The following is a 22,864-nucleotide window of genomic DNA, read 5'->3' as shown; positions in this document are numbered from 1 at the left end:
TGGAGTACAGTCAGCTATGATTGCATAATACTTTGAACCCTTTACGCGGGATACGATTGTAGACATAACGTGTGATGCCATGAGTTCTATTAATTCATTTTGTATATTTTTGCCACAATAATGGTCAGCCAAATCACCATTCAATGCCAGTCTGACGTGCTCTTCCATGATTGGATCAAACTTTGCCAATAACTGTACAAGACCTAAGAATTTTCCATTATTTGGGGTAAATAATTTATCTGATAATCCTCTGAATGCCATATTATTTTCAGCCAAATACAAAGTAATGTGCATCAATCTTTGAAGCACATTGCTCCATCGTAAACTTTCTTTAGAAATTAGCTTTTGTTCTTCCTTGTCAATAGTTAATCCAGCTTTAAACCAGATTTCAGCTTCAGTCCATTGAGTAAATGCTTTTTTGTGGTTAGGACTATTTTCATGCAGTTTCAGAGCTTCACTTAAATGTTTCCAATTTCTGAAACCCACAGTGGTAGTCAAATTAGTAGTTGACTTTAAATCAAACAGTCGACAACAAAAGCAAAAGACACTGTCGTTTGATACAGAATAAACTAGCCACCGTCGTCTGATAGTTTCTTCGTTTGATAGTTTTCTTGTGTAATGAGTTGAAGAGAAATGACGCCCATTTTCATCTTTTGGAAAGTTATTTAGACATACTTGTGAGGGTCCACATATTATAATGCGATCTATATCTCTAGCATTAAGTACTTTTGGCCACGTACCTACATCAGAAACATTGTATTCTTTTATTGCAATAACGTTGATACTTTCATCGACCACAGATGTCATGTGTTGATTTTGACTTGGAGAAATATCAGAGGATTCATGCAAAGATGTACTGCGCTGGTCAATTTGATCACCTTCAATAGGTGATTGTATATTTTTTTGTGTATAATTGTTCACAGTCTGAAGAAATATTTGCTGATACATGGACTTTTGATTCAATATCTGAAGTATTTGCCTTAGAATTTCCTTTAAGGTACTTATAAATATTCATGTGCTTTTTAGTTTCTTCAAGAACTTTTTCTTTTTCAGCTTTTCTTTTCCGATTTTCTGAACCAGAAAGCTTTTTTTTAATCATTTCCTTCTCTTCTGGCATGATTTAATAATTTGACAAATTATTGCTTGGACACTGCTCTATTTCGCGACCACAATATTCGATCTATAACAAATAAAGAAATTCACCTATCAGTAGACGTAACTAGAAAAAAAACCTGAACTGAAAGATAAAAATGTTTTTCGCACCTACCAGAAAATTAAAATGTTGACACAGTCACGACACTCGTTTCACTCACAATTATTCAGCCACGAAAACATGACCGCTGCCTCCGACTCTTACTGACAATTACTGACATGCGAGTGCAAATCGTAGCGCTGCCAACATATGCAGTCTAACAAACATTGTGTGGCGCTGTATTATTTCAGTAAGTTAGGGGAGAATTCTCTATGAATTCAGTGCACGCATTGCATGATCTATTAATTAATGTACATGAGTCATTAAGTCACAAATATTCGATATAAATACATTCGTATTAATTAAATCATAATGTAATGTATATTTCACAGTCTGTATTTTCTTTTATTTGGAGCGACCGGTAGTTTCTGTTGTAAACGAGAGTTGGTGCGGCTGCATGGGCTCTTCCTTGTTGCATTTCTTGAAACAAATAAAAGAGAGGCGCTTTGGTAGAGCCCGTGCTAGCCCGCGTCAAACATGGATGGTTGCAGACAATACGAAGATTGCATTCAGCATGATTTCTCTTCTGCTACCCCGAATTCATCTCGCATTCGTGAGATTAGCGACGTATGTTGAATGAGACTGAATAATATTTTAGTTTCGCGAAATGGGTGATTGTAAATTGTAATTTCTTTTTTTTACATGCGTTTAGTACGTGGCGCCCCTTGGGCCCCGGCGCCCTGGGCGACCGCCCGAGTCGCCCCACCCTAAAGCCGGCGCTGAGTGCATGTATGGAAGCAGGTGGAACTCTGCTTTCTTCCAACTGCCAGTGTCTTCCTGTGCACGCATATTGCCTGCTCCCAGCCTGATAAATTTGAATGTCACCACGTGATTATCACCAGTCATGTCTTGCAGCAGTGACAACAGCAACTACCACCACCTGAATGACAGCAGCAACTACCACCACCTGAAGAAGTCAAACTATTGCACTGATGAAATGCGTTTTACACAATACAATCCGCAGCAAAACTAAGAATTGTATCTGAAATTATGTACAAGTAATGGAGGTATCCACTGCAAAATGACCAACTGCCAAAGCCACAGTAAAAAATCAAAGTTCATTATTTTGTGTGTTGCTTCATTGAAATAATGAGATTGAATCAATCACAAATTTGGTAAAAGTAGTAACTGTATGTTACTAGATTAAAGAATAATACTTGTCTTGTATGTTTATTATCACATCAACAAATTGTGTTATATTCACTTTGCTGAAACCTTTGTCTTTTTAGGTGCATTTTTGTGGGGCATTCTACACACATCAAAAAAAAAGTTTTGCAGCACCCCAGTTTCCAGAACTCCTAAAGACAGACGTTGACTGTGGATATTGTATCACAGACACAATCCCTTTGACTGTTCAGAGATGTCACTAAACCTGGCCAAAGATGTAAACAACCTCGCGTGAGCAGTGCCTATTAGACAGAGGGGGTCCGACAGCCAATTAGTTCCAGTCATTCCACCAGAAAGGATGTGCACAGCTCGTGTCGTCTGTAGTTCAACCATTCCTAGATGGCCAATACCGCTGTTCGATCACGTCCGCATTGTTACTATGTGGCAGGAAGGGGTTTCAACAAGGAAAGTGTCCAGGCGTCTCGAAGTGAACCAAAGTGATGTTGTTCAGACATAGAGGAGATACAGAGACACATGAACTGTCGATGACATGCCTCACTCAGGCCGCCGAAGGGCTACTACTGCAGTGGATGACCGCTACCTACGGATTATGGTTCAGAGGAACCCCGATAGCAACGCCATCAAGCTGAATAATGATTTGTGCGCAGCCATAGGACATCGTGTTATGACTCAAACTGTGCCCAATATGCTGCATGATGTGCAGCTTCACTCCCAATGTCCATGGCGAGGTCCATCTTTGCAACCATGACACCATGTAGCATGGTACAGATGAGCCCTACAACATGCCGAATGGACTGCTTAGGATTGGCATCACGTCCTCTTCATCTATAAGTGTGGCATATGCCTTCAACCAGACAATCGTCAGAGACGTGTCTGGAGGCAACCCGGTCAGGCTGATTGCCTGAGACACACTGTCCAGTGAGTGCAGCAAGGTGGAGGTTCCCTACTGTTTTGGGGTGGCATTATGTGGGCCCAACATATGCCGCTGGTGGTCATGGAAGATGCCGTAATGGCTGTACAATACGTGAATGCCATCCTCCGACTGATAGTGCAACCATATCGGCAGCATATTAGCGAGGCATTCATCTTCATGGACGACAATTCATGCCCCCATCGTGCACATCTTATGAATGACTTCCTTCAGGATAATGACATCACTCGACTAGAGTGGCCAGCATGTTCTCCAGACATGAACTCTACCAGAACATGCCTGGGATATATTGAAAAGGGCTGTTTATGGAAGATGTGACCCACCAACCACTCTGAGGGATCTACGCAGGATTGCTGTTGAGGAGTGGGACAATCTGAACCAACAGTGCCTTGATGAACTTGTGGAGAGTATGCCACAATGAATTACAGGCATGCATCAATGCAAGAGGATGTGCTACTGGGTATTAGAGGTACCGGTGTGAACAGCAATCTGGACCACCACCTCGGAAGGTCTCACTGTGTGGTGGTACAGCATGCCATGTGTGTTTTTCATGAGCAATAAAAAGGGCGGAAATGATGTTTGTGTTGATCTCTATTCTAATTTTCTGAACAGGTTCCAGAACTATTGGAACTGAGGTGATGCAAAACTTTTTTTGATTTATATAACTAAACAGATAAACACAGTACAGTTAATTTTGCTCTTAAGTTTAGTGAAAACAACATGAACTGAAATTACACTGCACTGTGTTACGTAAATTCAAAAATGAACTGCAATGAACTCCAGAAATGAAAAACAAACACTGACTTGCGAACTAGCCTGAACTCAAACCCTTTATTGTTGGTTGAAGCCTCCAGTCCATGTACACATATTCCTAACAATTAAAGGCATTGTGAGAAATGTTAATATCATGATTTTGATTGACTTATAATTACTGAAATTGTTAAAAATCAAATAGGATGCACCATGGTGTACATAATAAAGTGCAAAAACATATTTGCTACTCAGGAGAACAAAATGCACAACAATTTAGTTTCAAATTTGCAATATACTTTTAATAATGTGGAATTATCAAATCTTAAGTTAACATGTAATTAGTTCATTAATTTCTTTGCTAACATTTATGGCTTAATGCAACCTTGAAACTTTTCATCTACTGTGCTTGTTTTTCACTCAGTTGCTTATAAATTGCTAATAATGTTTAAGTTACAAACAGATACAACTTTTGCACAGTTAACTAATAACACCATTGTTTGTACTAAAAAGTAACATAATGATCAGCAGTTAACATAAATTAGTAAATAAAGCCATGAGTCATTGTATTCATGAACCTAACAAAATGTGGCTCTTGTGGTATACAGGTAGTTGGTGTGTTATTGCATATTTAAGTCTGTACTACATGGTGTGTTACATTATACTTCAACACCTGACAGATTGATAGGTGGTGAACTGCGCACAAGAGGTGGCTGTCATGGCTTGATATACAGTTTTAACTTGCCACAGATACTTGTCAGCCTATATTTCACTAAAGAGCAGAAAAACACAACTTTGAAAAAAAAATTGTCTCAAACTACCAACATGTTGTGGGTTACATTTATAACTTTCCTTTTGTTATGCTGCTGCAATACAAATGTAATTAAAGTACAAAAAATGTTAAAAATAATTTTCTCTTTATTTCACAGTATAATTTCAGTGAAAGCAAAATCTTTTGCTGATCGTGAAATTCGATACACACTGAAGGCCCAAGGTCAAGGTGCAGGTACTTTCAATATTGGACCTACTTCAGGAATTGTTAAACTAGCCAAGGAACTAGATTTTGAGGACCTCCGTCAACCTCATGTTTATTCTCTAATTGTTACTGCCACTGAAGATTCTGGAGGCTTCTCAACATCTGTGGAGGTTAGTTCATTGTAAAAATAACAACTTTTTACCTTGATACTTTATGTTTTTAAGAGGATGAGAATTCTACTTACGCCAGTGCACTGATGTATTTTATTTTGATAAATGATGTCAGTGTTAGCTTACTTAAAGGGAAATACAGCATTTTTGCAACAGTACATGCTTGTACCCTAAGTATGACTTTATATTCGTAACTACAAAATACTTCCCTTTTAACAGTGTAATCTTGTATACAAGTTCAGTTGCAGCTCAGGTAGACAATTCTAAATATTGCAAAACACTGGTTCAGTGTACACTCATAGTGCTGAATCCACTACTCACTTAATGTTCTGATTCAGACATTAATTTAAATGTTCTTTGGTGGTAACACCTTTGTTTCTTTTATAGCAAAGCAGTTTCACAATCAGCTACGTATTTATGCAATTAGCACAAAGAGAAATGCCTCAAAAAGATCAGTATTACTTACTGTGAGTGGAATAAAAGTCATGAAAGTGACAGAAAAACCATTCTTCTCTGGTGCTATATTAATGAGTGTTCAGGATTGTTGTTTTCACTTTAAATAGCTGGTAAGACGTATTTTTTCATGTCATATAAGGATATGTTATAAACATTCACTATTTGATTATATCTCAAGTTCAAAAATGGCCATAAAAGTTATTTTATGAATATGGACCAAATAATGCCTTGAATTTTGTTTTCCTATTCAGAATAACATTTATTATAAGCAAGTCAATATTTCTCTTTTGACTGAGGAGAGTTGAACACACTGTATGATGCTGTGAGCTGTAACTCCTACTTGAACATATCACTCTAGTAAAATAGAAATTATTTAGTATCATCTGTTAACTAAAATGAAATTATTATATTATCACTATGATCTTGTTTTTCTATCTTTTAGCTTACAATACGAGTCACAGATGTCAATGACAATGCTCCAAAGTTTGAATTACCAGATTACCAGGCTCATAATGTTGATGAAGATGTACCTCTTGGAACATCAATATTGAAAGTGAAAGCAACAGACTCAGATTCTGGTGCAAATGCAGAAATTGAATATATGGTTTCAGATGATCATTTCAGTGTAGATTCTAGTGGAATCATATCAAACAATAAACAGCTGGATGCAGATAACAACAATGCGTACTATGAATTTGTTGTGACTGCAAAAGATAAAGGTTTGTATACAATCATGTAATGTCAAAATGGAGAAGCCATTGGCTGACACAACATTTCTACAGTATTTATTTAAATTACAAAACCATTTTATACTTCCACAACATTTTACCAGTTTTGCCCAATCACTGATCATCTTCGGAGCATAGAATATGAAGCATCATCCTGGAATATGTTCTAGTGTAGAACCATGCACAATCAATGAGAGTTTCTTTCTTTCTAGCTTCGTATCTGTTTTCACTTTGAATCCCAATAATCTATGAGCACTTGAAATTCTAAAGAAATTTAGGACTGTGATACAGGCTACTATGTAATTTCTTTATTGTTTGTAAAAACATTCATACTTAATTCCATTTAGATATTGGCTAGTAAATTTTTCTTACAGCGGAAAGTTTTAAGGACAAACATGTTGCTAAAAGCTCTTGGTTTTCCAGCTAAGTGATAGTGTTGGAATACTGTGAAATTTTAATGACTGCCATGCTCACCTTCTAAGTTTAATCCTAGCAACACCAATGGAGTTTCAGTAACATATACTAGCAACTGGGAGACAGTATTTTGACAATACACACAAAAATAAAAATTTCTATACTTTTCTTTACTTTCAATAGCAGCATGCTTTTTTATAAATTTACTGTCCTCTAATTAAGTTCCAGAACCTGAAAATATGTTTCAGCACTTTCTTAGCAATACCAGCACATTTTGAACAATGGAAAGTAAAAGTTTGCAGACAGATACAATTAAATTACACTTACATAAAGCTTCAAACCACAGCCTTCATCAGTAAAAGAGATGCATGTACCATTCACACACACAAGCAAGCACACCTCATGCACACATGACTGCCAACTCCAGCATCTCAGGCTAGAATGCAACCATCACATGGGATGCAACAGCAATATGTAGGGGGTGGGGAGGGGGAAGGGATGGTAGTATACAGGTGGAGAGGGTGATGAACACTGTCTGGTAGAGTGTGCAGGGACTACACTGCCGACAGGTGCAGCAACAGCAAGTTGTGAGCAAGGAGGTGGGGGGAAAAAAGGAGCAAAAAAGGGGAGGAGCATGAAAAGATGGGTGGATGCCTTGGCAGAGGGCTGCAAATAAACAGGATGTGAGGTGAGAATAGGGAGAAGATGATGGACAAAAGGGATGGACACTGTTGGGTGAAGGTTGTGGGGTCAGTATGTTACTGTAGGTCGAGATCGGGAAAATTATGGGATAACTGCCACTGCACAGTCCAGAAAAGCTACTGGTGGAGGGAAGGATCCATATGGCTTAGGTAGTGAAGCAGTCACTGAAATCAAGTGTGTTATGTTCAACTGGATGTTGTGCCAGAGGGTTGTCTACTTTGCTCTTGGCCACAGTTTTGTAGTGGCTGTTCATCCTGGTGGGCAGGTAGTTCGTAGTCATACCAATATAAAAATCCCTGTGGAAGACCCAGGTGTAAAACCTGCCCAATCCATCCACCAAGCACATCCTATTCCAGTCCTGTCACAGGTTTTTCCTACCCCTTCAGGGGCAAGTCTACATGTGAAAGCAGCCATGTCATTTACCAGCTCTGTTGCAATCATTGCAAGGCTTTTTATATTGGTATGACTACCAACCAGCTGTCAACCAGGATGAACGGCCACTGCCAAACTAAGGCCAAGAGCAAAGTAGAACACATTGTGGCTTTCTGCAGGTCATTAGATTACCTCAAATGATGTTAAAAAGTCAAATGTAATCATGAATATGCATCAACATAATAAAAATGACAATGATCATGTACTCCACTAGAACTGTGTATTGCCTGCTCCTATATAAATCTCATACTGAGTCTTTCACAAACCAACTATCCTGACTAACCAGTTACATCTCAAGCTATGAAAGTATTATCTCAATGAGAACACAGTGAATGAAGCTCCCTGCATGAAGTTCCTAGACATGCAGTTGGATAATAAACAATAGTGTCACCAGCACATGGAAAAGTTAAACACAAAATTCAGTTTGCCACTGCTGCACTTCAAATTGTGTTGAACTGCAGATGAAATTGGTGGCATACTATGCATACTTTTTGACATACTCTTCTAGGGCAATGCATCTAATGCCAAAAAAGTATATAATTTACACAGCCGAGCAATAAGAATACTGTGCAAAGCTGATATAACCAGATGTCTTGCAGCAGCATGTTGAGGGACATTTCTTACAATTATTTTCCAAAACATATACTCATTAATGGTACTCATGGTCAATAAAAGAGTGGATTTAGTATAATCTGTGCAGTACCCAACCATAATACTAGAAGTAAAGACTATGCATCCACATCTAATGTTCAGAAGGGGGTTTTAAATTCTGTATTATTTATTGTAAAACATTGAGCAGAAAAACTGAAAATTCCAGATGTTCAAAAACAAATTAAAAGAATACCTCATTAGTCACTCCTACAATTTAACATGATTCACAAATGTAAATTATCCGTAACTCTAATATTTTTACTAAACAATACTGACTTTGCCAGTACATAGGTAGCTGATGATGGTTTGTGTAAAGCTATATAATGGCTCTGTTTGAAGTACTGGATACATCTGTAACTGAGTAGGGTAAGAGAAGGGGCAGTGGCTTTCTACAAAGTAGTTGCTTTTTAGGGGGGCAGACAATGTAGGTGGAGAGAGAAATTGTTGGAAAGTTATAGCTAACTATAACTGCAATTTATTATAGGTGATTACTGGTATCAGCCTTTATTGATAATTTCCAGATCTTTTCACCTTAGTTGTGGTGTAACACTCAAGCTTCATTAACACAAACAACTGAAATTCATGGCAGTGAAGTTTATAAATTACCCTCTGTTTAACGGAAAGTATCGGTTTGTTTCCTGTTGCAAACAAAATTATTTTTAAAGCAGAATTTTACATGCCTATTTGACAGAGCTGTCCCAGATTCATTTTATTGCTATGCATTAACAGGGACAGCTAAACAGAAAGAGTAAACAGTATCCCGGCAATGACTGAGCAGCTCTGCTACATGATGGTAGTAGGCCGTGACACGAGTCACTGCTGGAGTGCTGGTTACTTTTCATGTTTGATTTTCCTGTTAACACATATTGATTAAACACATATTTCAATAGACTAATCTGAGACCACTCTACTGAATGGGCATGAAATATTCCACATTAGAAATTAATTTTGTTTGTAATAGGAAACAAACAGCCACCATTTGTTACACTGGTGTGTGCGCGTGCACACACACACACACACACACAAAACACACACACACACACACACATACACACACACACACACACACACACACACACACACACACACACACACACACACACACACACACACACTTCTGCCTGTGCCCTAAAACCCTACATGGTGCCAGCTGGACGCACAATGTCAGTGCTGCATTTCAGCAGGTGGACTAGGTTAGGGTAGGGATTGTGCTGGGTAGGATGGGTAGAGGGGGAGCATGGTGGGAGCCAGCAAGAGGGGTTACAGGTGGGTGGCTAGCAGCTAAAAGGGAGATAGCCGATTTGCCGGATATGAATGTGGGGAGGGCAGGTTGATAGGTGCATGGGCTAGGTATGTGATGCTTAGGCGTTGCAGTAGGTGGGAAGTGGTATATGATGCAAGTAACCTGAATTTGGAGGGACTGAACTGGAACAACTGAACCACATCCTTTGTCAAGGCCTTGATTATCAATCATCATGCCCTGAAATGAGGGAATTATCATGAGATTCTTTCCACACCTCCTTAAGTGGTGTTCAATTGCCCACTCTAGCTACAAGACATCCTAGTCCATCCCTATGGCACTCCCACTCCCATCTACTTGCCATGTGAATCCTACCCCTGTGGAAGATACAGGTGCAAGATGTGCCCAATCTACCCACTAAGCAACTCACATCCCAGTCCTGTCATAGGTTTATCCTATACCATGAGAGGCCAGACCATCTGTGAAAACAGCCATGTCATATACCAAATCTGCCACAAGCTTTTTACATGTTGGTGTGACTCCAACACCATGCATCACATTCCTTGCCCATTCACCTGCCTCCCGCCTTCCTAGCTGGCAAACTAGCAGTATCCCTATGAGCTTCTAGCCACCCATCCCAAACCCTCTTCCTGCTTCCCCCCTCTCTTTCCCTGTACCCGCCCCATCCAAAACAACCCCCACCCTCAAACAAATGCACCTGTCATTGTGTGCACCGGGCACCATGTAGGGGCACAATTGCATGCGTGTGTGTGTGTGTGTGTGTGTGTGTGTGTGTGTGTGTGTGTGTGTAAACATGCGTGTGCCCTAGCTCAAGAAAAGATTACTCCAAAAGGTAGCAAGTTCTCTTTCTACCAATCAGTCATGATAGGGTTTCCATAACACAGTCTCTGAGTGAAAGACTTAAGAGGTTGACGCAGACTGAAGGCTGCATTTCATACTCTGAATGGCGATGCTTGTTCTACCTTGAGAGCCTTCCCTAGCTCAGTACACTCTCATAGTATAGCCATTAATTCCAGATACCACACTGAGATGAGCTCATGGCCCACATCCTTACAGACAAGATTACAATGAACATGTATTTATGTTTCTGACAGTGTACCCTGAAGAAGAACAGAAGCTCAAATGTCAAGCTACAATGTTCAGCTTCTCATTTCTGCTTCCATCCACCATTCAATGCCTGCAATATATGCAGAGTGGGTGTTTGAATTCCACCTAGAAGCTTCTATTTCCATATTATCAAACAAACAAATGAAATTAAAATAATTTTGCACAAATCAGAATTAATGAAGATATATTGTGAAGTAGCTAAAATATAAACGGTGGCTGGACAGAGTGTCAAATATAGTAAAATAAAGACAAGAATAAATTTAAAAATTTAAGGAGGAAAATAGTGTTACATAGCATTAGTACCTATAGCAACAATCATAAATAAATGAAAAGGTGGAGTGAAATGCAAACTGTTATTCAGATTAAATACAACTTCTTTTTTTAAAAAATTGACACTCTTATTGTTAATCTGTAACAAGGACAGGAAAAAATTGCTTTCTTTTGTGGCCAATTTCAGAGTCACTTTTTTCCAATTTAAGTTTTATTTTTGTCAATTTTGAGTTATTTTTCCCATTTTTGGTATTAGTATCTGATTAATTGTTTTTGAAAGTTACTGCAAGTTCTTTATTTTTGTCTTATTCTATTGTTTTACAGTCTTATGTTGAAAATGAAAACATTGTACTTCATATTAAATTTTATTATCATAACCTTGTCATTATAGAAACAAAGAAACAATTGTGGTAAATCTATTCATTCTAATTAATTAAAGAATAAATTACCGGTACTCTGTAACTATACAATTGGAAGCTTTCAAAAGAAAGCCCTGTGATAACATGAAAGTTCTCTTCTGAGGCATTATGGTAGTGGTCTGTCAATACTGCTCCATGTTCACAGCTAGTAAATACAAACATATTTACCTGCTGACTTACAGAAGCATTGCCCAACCATGTAACCAGTATTATTCCATGCGACACCACATTCATGATCCTAATTCTCGCACTGGTCATGTGCCACCTGGAAACTGTTCATGGATGGCCTCTGCTGTGCATCTATTTAAGCAGCCACTTGGCCCACAGCCAGCCAATCATCCCGTAACCTCCATCTCTGCAAGCAGCCAAACCAGCAGCACTGCCATTCGCAACCAGGAAGAACTTCACCTGCAGCACACTTCCGATTCGTCTTGCTGTTGCCTGCCACAGGCCACAACCATGTTAGTCCAGTGTCATAAGCTCCATGAGCCACTATGCTGTCACTGACAGCCGATGCTTCCATGCTGACCATGGCCATGCAGGATTCTGCCTGCCTTATGTGCTTGACCTGCTCAGCGGTCACCAGGACTGCAATTGCTTGCCAAGAACCCCTGCCTCATGGGATTCGACAGCTATGAATGCTATGAGACAATCCTGCTTCAGTGATTAAATATAGACACTGACTGAACCTTCTTACTGATGGATTAAGTGTGACATTCCTTGTTGTACTGCAGTCTTCTTTTGGAAACCAATTTCTTTGCCAAGGCTGCTTTGGGCTGTCCATACGAGCAAAATTTTATGAGAATTATTATTTTACAGCATATTGTCCAGTCCTAATGTAACAAAGTGGTTTAAGCATTGTGTGATGTATCACTGCCCAGTTTTATGGGTATGTAATTTTTGCCGTTGAGCTGTTGTGTATGCTCAACTACATTTTTGTATGAGTCTACACCTGTAACATTGTAAAATTTTACTGTTGTAGATCTGACGATAGGAATACATATTGTAGAAGCTAGTAACCCATTGTGATCTTGGAAAATAAACTAGTTTTCACAAAAAGACTACAGAATAAGTTTATAGGTTGCCTCCTGCACTGAATGATCATGTCAGGTATCCAATATTCCTTGTTTCTTGTTCTCCGAAGTGACTCTTTATTTTCCTATTACTCATGTCCATGTTTATTGGCTTAATAAACTGTTGTTCAGCATTACCTATGGCATATCAATAAGTATTCTCTCCTTATGATCACCAACACAAAACTGGCAACATGGATGAAAGTTTCATGATACGTGTGACACATAGTTTTTGTTGTTTTTCAATACAATGGTCTTCTCCATGACCTCCAGGGATGCAGATCTCTTGCAGTGTTTGGAACAAATGTGATTCTCACAACAGGACCTGCTGCAGAGTTGCAGAGGCAGACTGCAGACTTCCAAGCTGCTCTGGCATCGGATCAGGCACCTGAAGAAATGCTTCTTCCTCTGCTGCCTTGCTTTAGCTCTGCTCCACATCCCTCCATGGTATCACCTGCATTGCCAGTGCCTTTGCCACTGGCAGGCACTGCAATGAGCCACCCACCACCCAGCACAGTGCTGCCTATTGCAGTGACAGCCAGCCTGCTGCTGGCCCACACAATGCCTCCCTGCACATCGCCGGTCTGCCTGATCCTGACACATACATCACCAGTCCACACTCCACCAGTCTGCGAGCAGCTGCTGTGCATTTTGCCAGCCTGCACACCACAGTTTTTACACTGCTGGTCCACCCATCGCCAGTCTGTCCACTTCCAGCCCCTGTGCAAGTGGTCATGTTTTGCTGGCCTGTTGCCATCATCATCGTCTGCATGCACCAATGCACACCTCGACACTCAATCATGTCCTTACATGGCCAAACATACCTGCACACAGTCTCCTTTCCCTTCTCCTCAACTGCCCTAGGCAATTCTTGCTCCTCAGATCCTGCGGTAGCTCCTACAATGCAGGTCCCTCTAATTCCTGCACCTTGGATCCTGCCAGCTCCTGTTTTGTTGCCACCAGCACATCCAGCACCACCTGTTTTGACAGCACCAGCTCTCATTTCTAACCCTTCTGACACTGGCATCGTTGATCATCAATCCTCTACCCACAGACTTCACTGTCCTGTTGACTTCTCCCATGGCCCCCTTCACTCCTTTGCTGTTTCCTGTCTCTTACAGCTCTCCTTGCTCTTTTCTCACACAGCACTGTATCAATATTTTCATTTTCCTTCTCTTCTTTCTCAGCACTCAAACATGTGCAAAAGCACTTCTGCATGCTCCAACACATACTAAAGCTCTTATGCGGGACACCGTGCACCACTGTGCCCCTCATTATGCAAATGCTCACACTCATGCATGCACTCCTGCACATGCCCTCTCTTCTTCTCTTGTGCAATTTCTTCCTATCAGTCACTGGCTCACCTCTCTCTCTCTCTCTCTCTCTCTCTCTCTCTCTCTCTCTCTTTTGTGTTCCATTCAATTTCTTGACATTTCTTCCACTATGGGCCTTACATTCCATTTCTTACTGGTCCGGTCCTCATGCACACACCTGGTCATCAAGCACTGTCACCATCTTGGTTACACTGAAGCCTCGTCCACCATTTACCACAGTCATGTCTCTCATTGCTCGTGCTTCTGGTCACACTCCTGCCAGGAGTGCAGCATTGGCCAGGTCTTGCATCTCACATTTTATGCACCTGTAATGTGCACACTGCTAATCCTTTACCTACAATTCCTGTTGGTCACTCCAAACTGTCAGTCAACACTTGGTGGGGGCCCTGTCTGTGGCGGCATGGATGTTGAAACTCCATCCACACTGAAAGGGATCATACATTGAGGAAACAAAATTAAAAAAAAAAAAAACTCATGGAATATCTCCTTTATCTGAAGGAGGCAACTCTAAAACCTGAGGCCAATGTATTGGCCATAAAACCATCAAATATTGACACACATTTCTTGAATATTTGGACTTAATGTAATGATTAAGACTCACACTAGCACTAAAATTGCTCTGATTATTCAGTGGAATGTGAATGGATCCAGACTCGTGTAAAAGAACTGAAGCGTCTTGTGCTGCAAAGACTCTTACTTATCAATCCCACTTATCACTAAATTACAAGTAGTTGCCATCAGTATGCTTAGGATAAATTTGTCCTCAATCTAAAAGTTTCTTTGAGCATGACAGTGATTTATTAGGTTTGATCTTGTTAGAGACAATCCCTTTCATTCCTCTGATGTGTGAACTGACTCACCGTGCTATACGAGATTTATAATTTGACTTGGGCTAAAAGCATGGTGCAACTGGTCATTTTTCTTGTGTACAAATCACTTCAACAACTGAAAGATGCAATAAGTGACTGAAAAATACAGGGAATAATTTGATATTGAACTCTGAACCTTACAATTTGCAGTCTCAGACTTATAGTCAGCATAACTGTTTATACATGTGACCACAAGACTCCCATACTCATACAATCTCTCAGCTCCTTCCTCCATTCTTCATTCTAGAATATTTAGATGCGTGTAACATGCTATGGATCTCTACTAGACCTACCCTATCAGGCACACTCCAGAATTTCAGGCAATTCACAGAACAGTGGAAGTGATAAGAGTGAGCATCTCCAACATGTTACTAGGAAACACAGTCACCCTGGACTTCTCTGTCTGTCGAATGCGGAACAGCCCCAGGACCAAATGAAATTCATTCTGCCATGTTGCACCATTTGTGCTTTGTGCTTAAGATGAACTATTCAATTGTTTTAATAAAATATTATCTCATGGACAATTTCTGTGCAGTTGGCAAGAATCATACCAGTCCGAACAGTTACTGGAGTGTTGCCATCATGACTTTTGGGCTGATAGTGAACATTATCTCATATGGGTTCTTGAATGCTGAAACCTCTGGGGACTATTACAATGTGGATTCAGATGGTATCATTACACCATTGGTAATTTAATAGTGATGGAGGCAAATATTCAGGAGTTTTTCCTAGACTGGAATTCCACTAGTGTATTCTTTGTCCTATAAAAGGTGTACAACTCCACTTGGAGGTATACATTTCTTGTTAAATGGTTTTTGTTAATGGCTGATCTTTTGCTCTCCGTCTATCGTCACAACCATAACACAGTTGTTATATTTGACTGTGATTAAATTATCAGTCCGCTTCTGAAGTGTGTGAGAAAAGCGATGAGACTGATTTTTTATCTACTCAAGTTTTTATTTTTTTCAAACAATATTGTCCCCTTCAGAGTAGTTCCCATCAGTAGCCATACACTGGCGAAGTTATTTTTCCCAGTCTTGGTAGCAGCTCTGAAAGGCTTCAACTGGTAGAGCCTTTAAAATGTTGGTCAAATTCTTTTGAATGTTCTCCAGAGTTGCAAAATGATGTCCTTTTACGACATTTTTCACTTTCAGGAAAAGAAAAAATCACAAGGACTCAGATCAGGTGAATAGGGGGGCTGTGGAATAGATGTCTATTGAGGTCAGAAATTCTGCGACAGAAGTGGCTGTGTGAATGGTGTGTTGTCATGATTCAGCATCCATAAGTTTGCAATGTATGGTCTTTCTTGATTCACTCTTTCCCCAAGCCTTTCAAGAAAATCTTTGTGAAACACTTAGCTGATAGTTTGTCCTGGAGGAAAAATCTTACAAGAGCACACACATTTTTGATGTTTTGTTGGTTTTTGAAGCTGAAGGTCTCTCTTAGTGAGGTTCATCTTTAATGTTCTTGACCTTCCAAAAATGATTTGTGCTAGTAACTTGTGCTCCTGTAAAGAAATCTTCCCCTTAGGCCTGTTTCAACTTTTCAGTGGTCACGCTCATGGATTCCCCCAGTTTACAAAACCTGATGGCATAATATTCCTTTAAATTTCACTGTTCCTTTTTTATGACACACAGCAAAAACACAGCTTCACTGATGACGCCATCAAAATTCATGTGATGGCTATGCAGAGCTCAAACTCAGACAGAGTATCTGGAAGGGATGAACACACTGGTCTACACAAGTAGAACAAAGGAGCACCGTCTGATCTCTCACCGTGTTGTCAGTCTCATTACTTTTCTCATAATGATATTTACATATTTACTTTACATCAAGGAGTTCCATGTATTTAAATGAACATGAGTTGTTACTAGTTTGTACCAATACTTTTATGTTATTTCTTCAAATAATTTTCTTTCTTTCCATTTACAGCTGAAGCAGATTTCTCAATCTTATCAATTTGATATATCTGTTTACTCTGCAGGAGAACCATCAAAGACTGGGACTGCTACAGTACGAATTTACACAAAGAACAAAAATGATGAAGAGCCTAAGTTTTCTCAACAAGTTTACACACCAAATGTTGATGAGAATGCAGGACCCAACACTTTAGTTACTACAGTTGTTGCTTCTGATAAAGATGGTGACAATGTGCGTTTTGGTTTTGTTGGTGGTGGGACATCATCTGGACAGTTTGTTATTGAGGAAATCACAGGTGTAATACGTCTGCATGGTAATGAAATTTCATTAGATCGTGATAAATATGAACTGAATGTAACAGCAATGGATGATGGTTCATGTTGTGTTAATGGGGATAGCACTATTCATACAAGCACAGCTGTTGTTGTTGTTTTCATAACTGATGTGAATGACAACAAACCAGTTTTTAAAGACTGTGGAACTTACTCACCTAAAGTTGAAGAAGGTGCACCAAATGGAAGCCCTGTCATTAAGGTATTGTATTTAACAGCAGTCAAGATGCTACTATTTTAAATATTGATGGCATGTAATAAAATAAGATATTGCCTGAAGGGGAATATTAAAAAAAAAAAAAAAAAAAAAACTAAAAAATAGCAATGCATTAACTGTGATACTACAGACCTGAACAAAATTAAAATGAAGCAAATAAATGCATGTAAACTACTCACCATGTGTCAGTAAGAAAAAGAGTGAATGAGGAATTACACTACAGAGTGAAAAACATTTGTGTGTAGGTAGCAACATGTAAATAAGAAAACAGTTCTGTGTCATTCATAATTCTGTTTCTTTCTTCTCTTTTTTCTTCTCTCCATCTCATATCCTTCCATTGTTTCATTATTTCACCCTTGATGTTCTTGGGCTATTTCTTTCCACTGCTTCAGCTGTACAAGTCTATTAATTGGTATTCAGTTGTAGTTCCCTTTTCTCATTATTTGTTTATTCGTCACTCCCTCTTGCTATCACTCAAGACCACATCATTTCAGTTACCAAGCATAGAATCATTCCTTATTTAACTTTGCTGCTCATGTATTTTTAAAAATATTTTCCAGTTTTTTACGGATGTCTATGCAAAATGTCATCAAACCACATAAAAAAAAGACTGATTAATTAAAGTGGAAGTTTTGATATTATTACACTATAGTGGCCTTTTATGCAGGTGAAGACAGATTAGGTTATAAAAATAAAATATTTCAAGGAATTAAATAGAAAATAAATCTTAACATCTTGAACTGAAAATATGAATTAGGATACATTGCAACTCACCATATAGGAGAGGCATTGAACAGCAGATAGACAAATTTAAAAGTTGACTATTGAATGTCACAAGACAACTGGCCACTATTCTCTCCTAGGGGGCATGGCCCCAACCACCATGGCCACAATGCCAGCAGACAGCATATGTCTTATCTTCATTAGATGAAGGACTTTGTCTGAGAGCCAACATCCAACAGTCTACTTTTAAGCACCTGTCTGTGCTCAATAACTCCTCTGAGCAAGTCTATTCCGAAGTCATTTAGTTATTCCATCCCAGATTTTCCACTGTTTAAAGTTACAGACTGTGACTGATGCAGCAGGATGAGCCCAAAACAAAACTAAAAATTGAATATAACATAATTACTTCCAACTTTTTTTTATTATGAAGTTCTTTTTTCTCTGAATCTTTGTCTCCTTTCCTTCAGATACACAAACTCTGAATAACAAAAGATTGCAACATGTTTTCTTTGCTTTGCATGTCAGTCATTTCAAATAGCTACATTATTATTATTATTATTGTTGTTGTTGTTGTTGTTGTTAGTAGTAGTAGTAGTAGTAGTAGTAGTAGTAGTAGTAGCAGTAATAGTATTTTCATTCATGCATAATATACAGGATGTCAAACAAATGTCTCACTGATTTTAAAATTAAATAACACAAAAATGAAAATTGAGAGAAGAATGTGACAGACAGCATGTTTATTATGAAAGCTCTAAGAATTTTATACAGAAGTTTAGAAATAGTAGCTAGAAAAGCTGCCAACAGATGGCACTGTAACTGCAATAAATAGTACTCTCAAGCACAGTGTGATCAGTTCCTCTGTTGTAAATTGAACTGACCAAAAGAAGTGGTTCAAACTGTGTATTCCATTGAACAATGTGTGTTTCTGGTACTGGAATATAACAGGTTAATACACAGTAGTATGAAAAGGCACAGTTCTGAAATATGATTTAAAGATATGAAAGGACCTGATGTGAAAACTACTCACAAGCATTTCACCAAATTCAAATGAACGAGCAGCATGGCCTTAATCAGAAACATCTGAGGAAATATGTCTGAATAATTGTAACTGAGACTGTTTTCAAGAGTTTCAACACACATGCAATACTGAGAAACAGTCTACACATGTTTCCATTCAAAATCGGAAGTCACCAGGTTTATTGCATCGCACCAAATAGGTGTTTCACTTTCTTGATGAACACTTTGGGGATAGATTCATTGCTTCGCACTATCCCAAATATACTGGTGCAGGCATGTATTGGCCTCCTTATTCACCTGATATGCCTCTTGTGACTATTTTTTGTGGAGCACATTGAAAGACATTGTCTACCGTAACATCCCACCGTGCTGGACAAAACTGAATCCTCAATATGCAAGGCAACTGAATCCATTTTTGTTGAGATACTACAAGATATGAAGGCAAAATTTCGTTTTTCATTTGCACCACTTCTCTACTGCAAAATGTGGATATTTTGAAAAGTTTGTAATGTGACTGCAAAGACCCCTCGCAGGGGATGAGTTTGTTTACTATAAGACAGTCGAAATGATGGCTGGTGGGCATGAGCGAATATGGGAAATGCCTTTATGGTCACTCCAATCAGCCACTGCACAGAGTTTCAGCTCGACAGCTCGAAGTGCTTGAGTAAATGCAGGCTATGAGCCGTATAGTGTACAGCACCATCTGTTAGCAGCTAGCTATCTTAAATGAATTATTGCTGACAAAGGGAAGAAAAGCTAGAGGGTTTTTATTTTATTAATTTATTTTTAAGTTTCTGCTGTTTGACTATTAATTGGCAGAAATTCCTTTCAAAAAATTTTATGGGACTGTAGCCCCCCAAAGGAAAGATCATTAAAAGCCAGAGATGTTACCAGCTTTCTCTCTTCTTTATCCAACTGACAAAAGCTGGGAGAGCAGTGTGCTGACCACGTCCCATCTATATCCACATATGGTGATGCCTAAGGGGGGCTGAGGATGACACAGTGGATGGTCAGTACCTTTCAGCCTTCAAGGCCTGTTTGGATGGTGCTTTTTTTTCTTTTTTTTCCAAACTCATGGTTAATCTGCTGGGTAGAATACACATTTCCCTGGAACACTGTCTTTAGGTGGACAAGCTCTTTAGGCCAACTACCAGGGCCTGAGACTTTGTGAGCTCTTTGTGGAAGTGTTCTAAGCACAATCATAGTTTGGGACAGGTGATGACAGCTCAGCAATTGTAAATACAAATTGGTATGAGTAGTCTGACTATAAACAGAATGCCCCAGAGAGGCATCATTCTTCTGTCTAACCAAAACATCCAGGAAATGCAGATAAATATCTTTCTCTGTTTCCAGAACAAACTAGATGCTCTTATGAATGTAGCTGATGTAGTGTAATAACTCTATTAATTTATCTCTCCATGAAGCCATGCTATGAAAGAATCATCCACACACCTCCAAAACACAGTTTGTTCAAGTGTCACTGACTCTCTAGCACTCTTCCTTCATAGTATTCCATAAAAAACTTGTCTCCTTGTAGTATTCTTGGTTGAACATAAAACAGAGTCAGGAAAGAGCATGCCAAAATAAAGCAGTGATGTCTGCCTAAAACTCATTACATTTGGTGTCACAGAACCTGTGAGGACCTTATCTGGCATGGAAGTGCTGCATGATAGGATGTACACCCTTCCTGCATATTATGAAACCAAGGTATTTGACATATTTCTGGAAGAATTTTCATGTCTTAGGCACACCCTTAATGATGATGTCATTGAGCACAAAAGAATGTTCTGTATTAACCATTCCAAATGTGGTTGGAAAACCACAACCAGCCAGTTGTACTGACAGAGACTGAAAAAAGTATATAATGCTAACAGTTACTGACCTCCTAGGTGTAGAGGTAACTGAAAGTACAAGTCATATCGATTGATTTTAGTATGGCATTCACTTTTGTTCAGTTTTTACAACAGGTCATCCGACCACAGAATTTGGAAAGTATCCATTGGGCATTTATAGCTTTAAAATTGCCATTCATTTGGAGAGAACCATGTGGTTTTTTTTTTTTTCAATGATTAGTGGAGATATCACTGGCTGGATGAGACAGGGAAAATAACTTCAAATTTCTCCAGTCTCTCTAATTCACTTTAACAGCATCCCATAATACATGTGGATTGGGTGTGTATGCACAAAATGAGGTAAAGCTGCATGTTGTAAAAGAATTTCCACTGCCACATCCATAACTTCCAGTCCTGTATTAAATGGATCTATATATGCAGCAGTTAATTCTTGTATGCCTTGGAATGGATTCTCAGATGATACGAAATGCACATTTTCTGTAATTGAGAAACCAAGCTGTTTGAATATGTCTAAACTAAATATGTTTTTGTAGTGCTAGAACTAATAGCCAAGAATGGAAGTTTTCTAGAAACGTTTTGTAAGAAACTTATCATAAGCAGTTACTTTTCTATGAAACAGTTTTAGTATGGGGGAACCTAACATGATATAGATATTACCATTTATGATAGATGATAATGTAGCAGTATATGCAGTGACTGCATGGCTAAAAACTTGTAACATTAATAATAAGTTTATAGGTTTTCTGGTTTCTGGATCTATTAAAATTTTAATGTTTTGCACTGCTTCATTTGAATTACACTGTCTAGTGTGGTAGTAAAAGGATACAGTATAACAAGATTCTGTCTTTGACTCATCTCTGTTCCTATTCCACCTTCTACCATGTGACTTACACACTAGTAATTCAACTTTTAGTGTCACAAGTACAACAGGCAGCCAACCAAGGTTGGCAGCAGGAGTGAGGATGTTAGCTGAAATAATTTGGACAAGAGGCTAAATGATTAATTTTCTGTTCAGGTGGATAGTTCAATAAGTTCTCAGAAGAGGAACTACAACTAGATAACAACTGTTTGGATGCACCTGGAGCTGTGCTGCTCTGTCTGAGATCCGGTTGCCTGTTATGCATAGAGAAAAGAAATTTCTGGTGACCAGCATGTTTACCTGAATGGCCTGAGAGTGCCTCATTTTTCCTTACGTGCTTATGACATGTGTATGCCATTTTTCCTGTGGCACTGTGGACTCAATGGACTGAGCCTCCAATGCCTTTGTGGTTCCTACACTGATTCTAAAGCCTGAGTTATTTTAAGCACCTCCTGTAAAGAATGATCAGAATGCCGTAAAGCCTGTGTGTGAACTTCTTTATTTGGCAAATATCTGATGAGTAACTCTCTAATCACTGAAGCTGCATACGATTTTTGGCATGTTTGGCTGAAGCAGAAAAATTTACAAGACGATTAAGATCCTGGATGTCTATGAACCAGCCTTATAGGATTCAGATTACCTTTTACAATGCTGGCAAATTTTTAAATTAGCACATGATATGTGGGATTGATAACCATAATGATCTGATAACATTTTATGAAGTTCAGCAAAATATAATGGAATGAAGTAGAACTAAATCAGGTGATTAGATTAGAAAATGAGACATTTAAAGCAGTAAATGAGTTTTGCTATTTGGGCAGCAACAAAGTGATGATGGCCAAAGTAGAGAGGATATAAAATGTAGACTGCCAATTGCAAGTAAAGGGTTTCACAAGAAGAGAAATTTGTTAACACAGAATACAGATTTAAGTGTTAGGATGACTTTTCTAAGGTATTTTTATGGAGTTAAGCTATATATGGAAGTGAAAGATGGACGATAAGAATATAATAGAAGCTTCT

The 22,864-nt window shown here is 38.8% G+C and overlaps 1 protein-coding gene across 1 annotated transcript in view; it reads left to right on the top strand.

Annotated features, from left to right (window-relative positions):
• The window catches only part of LOC126263301 (neural-cadherin-like), a 234,588-nt gene that overhangs the window by 117,778 nt on the left and 93,946 nt on the right, over positions 1–22,864 (top strand). The window contains exons 3-5 of the mRNA XM_049960389.1: positions 4,991–5,207; positions 6,106–6,382; positions 16,908–17,377. Coding sequence (XP_049816346.1) covers positions 4,991–5,207; positions 6,106–6,382; positions 16,908–17,377 — 964 coding nt within the window. The remainder of the gene's footprint in view (positions 1–4,990; positions 5,208–6,105; positions 6,383–16,907; positions 17,378–22,864) is intronic.

The sequence above is a fragment of the Schistocerca nitens genome, chromosome 6 (genome assembly GCF_023898315.1).
Source record: "Schistocerca nitens isolate TAMUIC-IGC-003100 chromosome 6, iqSchNite1.1, whole genome shotgun sequence".
NCBI lineage: Eukaryota > Metazoa > Arthropoda > Insecta > Orthoptera > Acrididae > Schistocerca > Schistocerca nitens.
The sequence above is the reverse complement of the archived record's forward strand: the minus strand, read 5'-3'. Positions and strand labels throughout refer to the sequence as shown.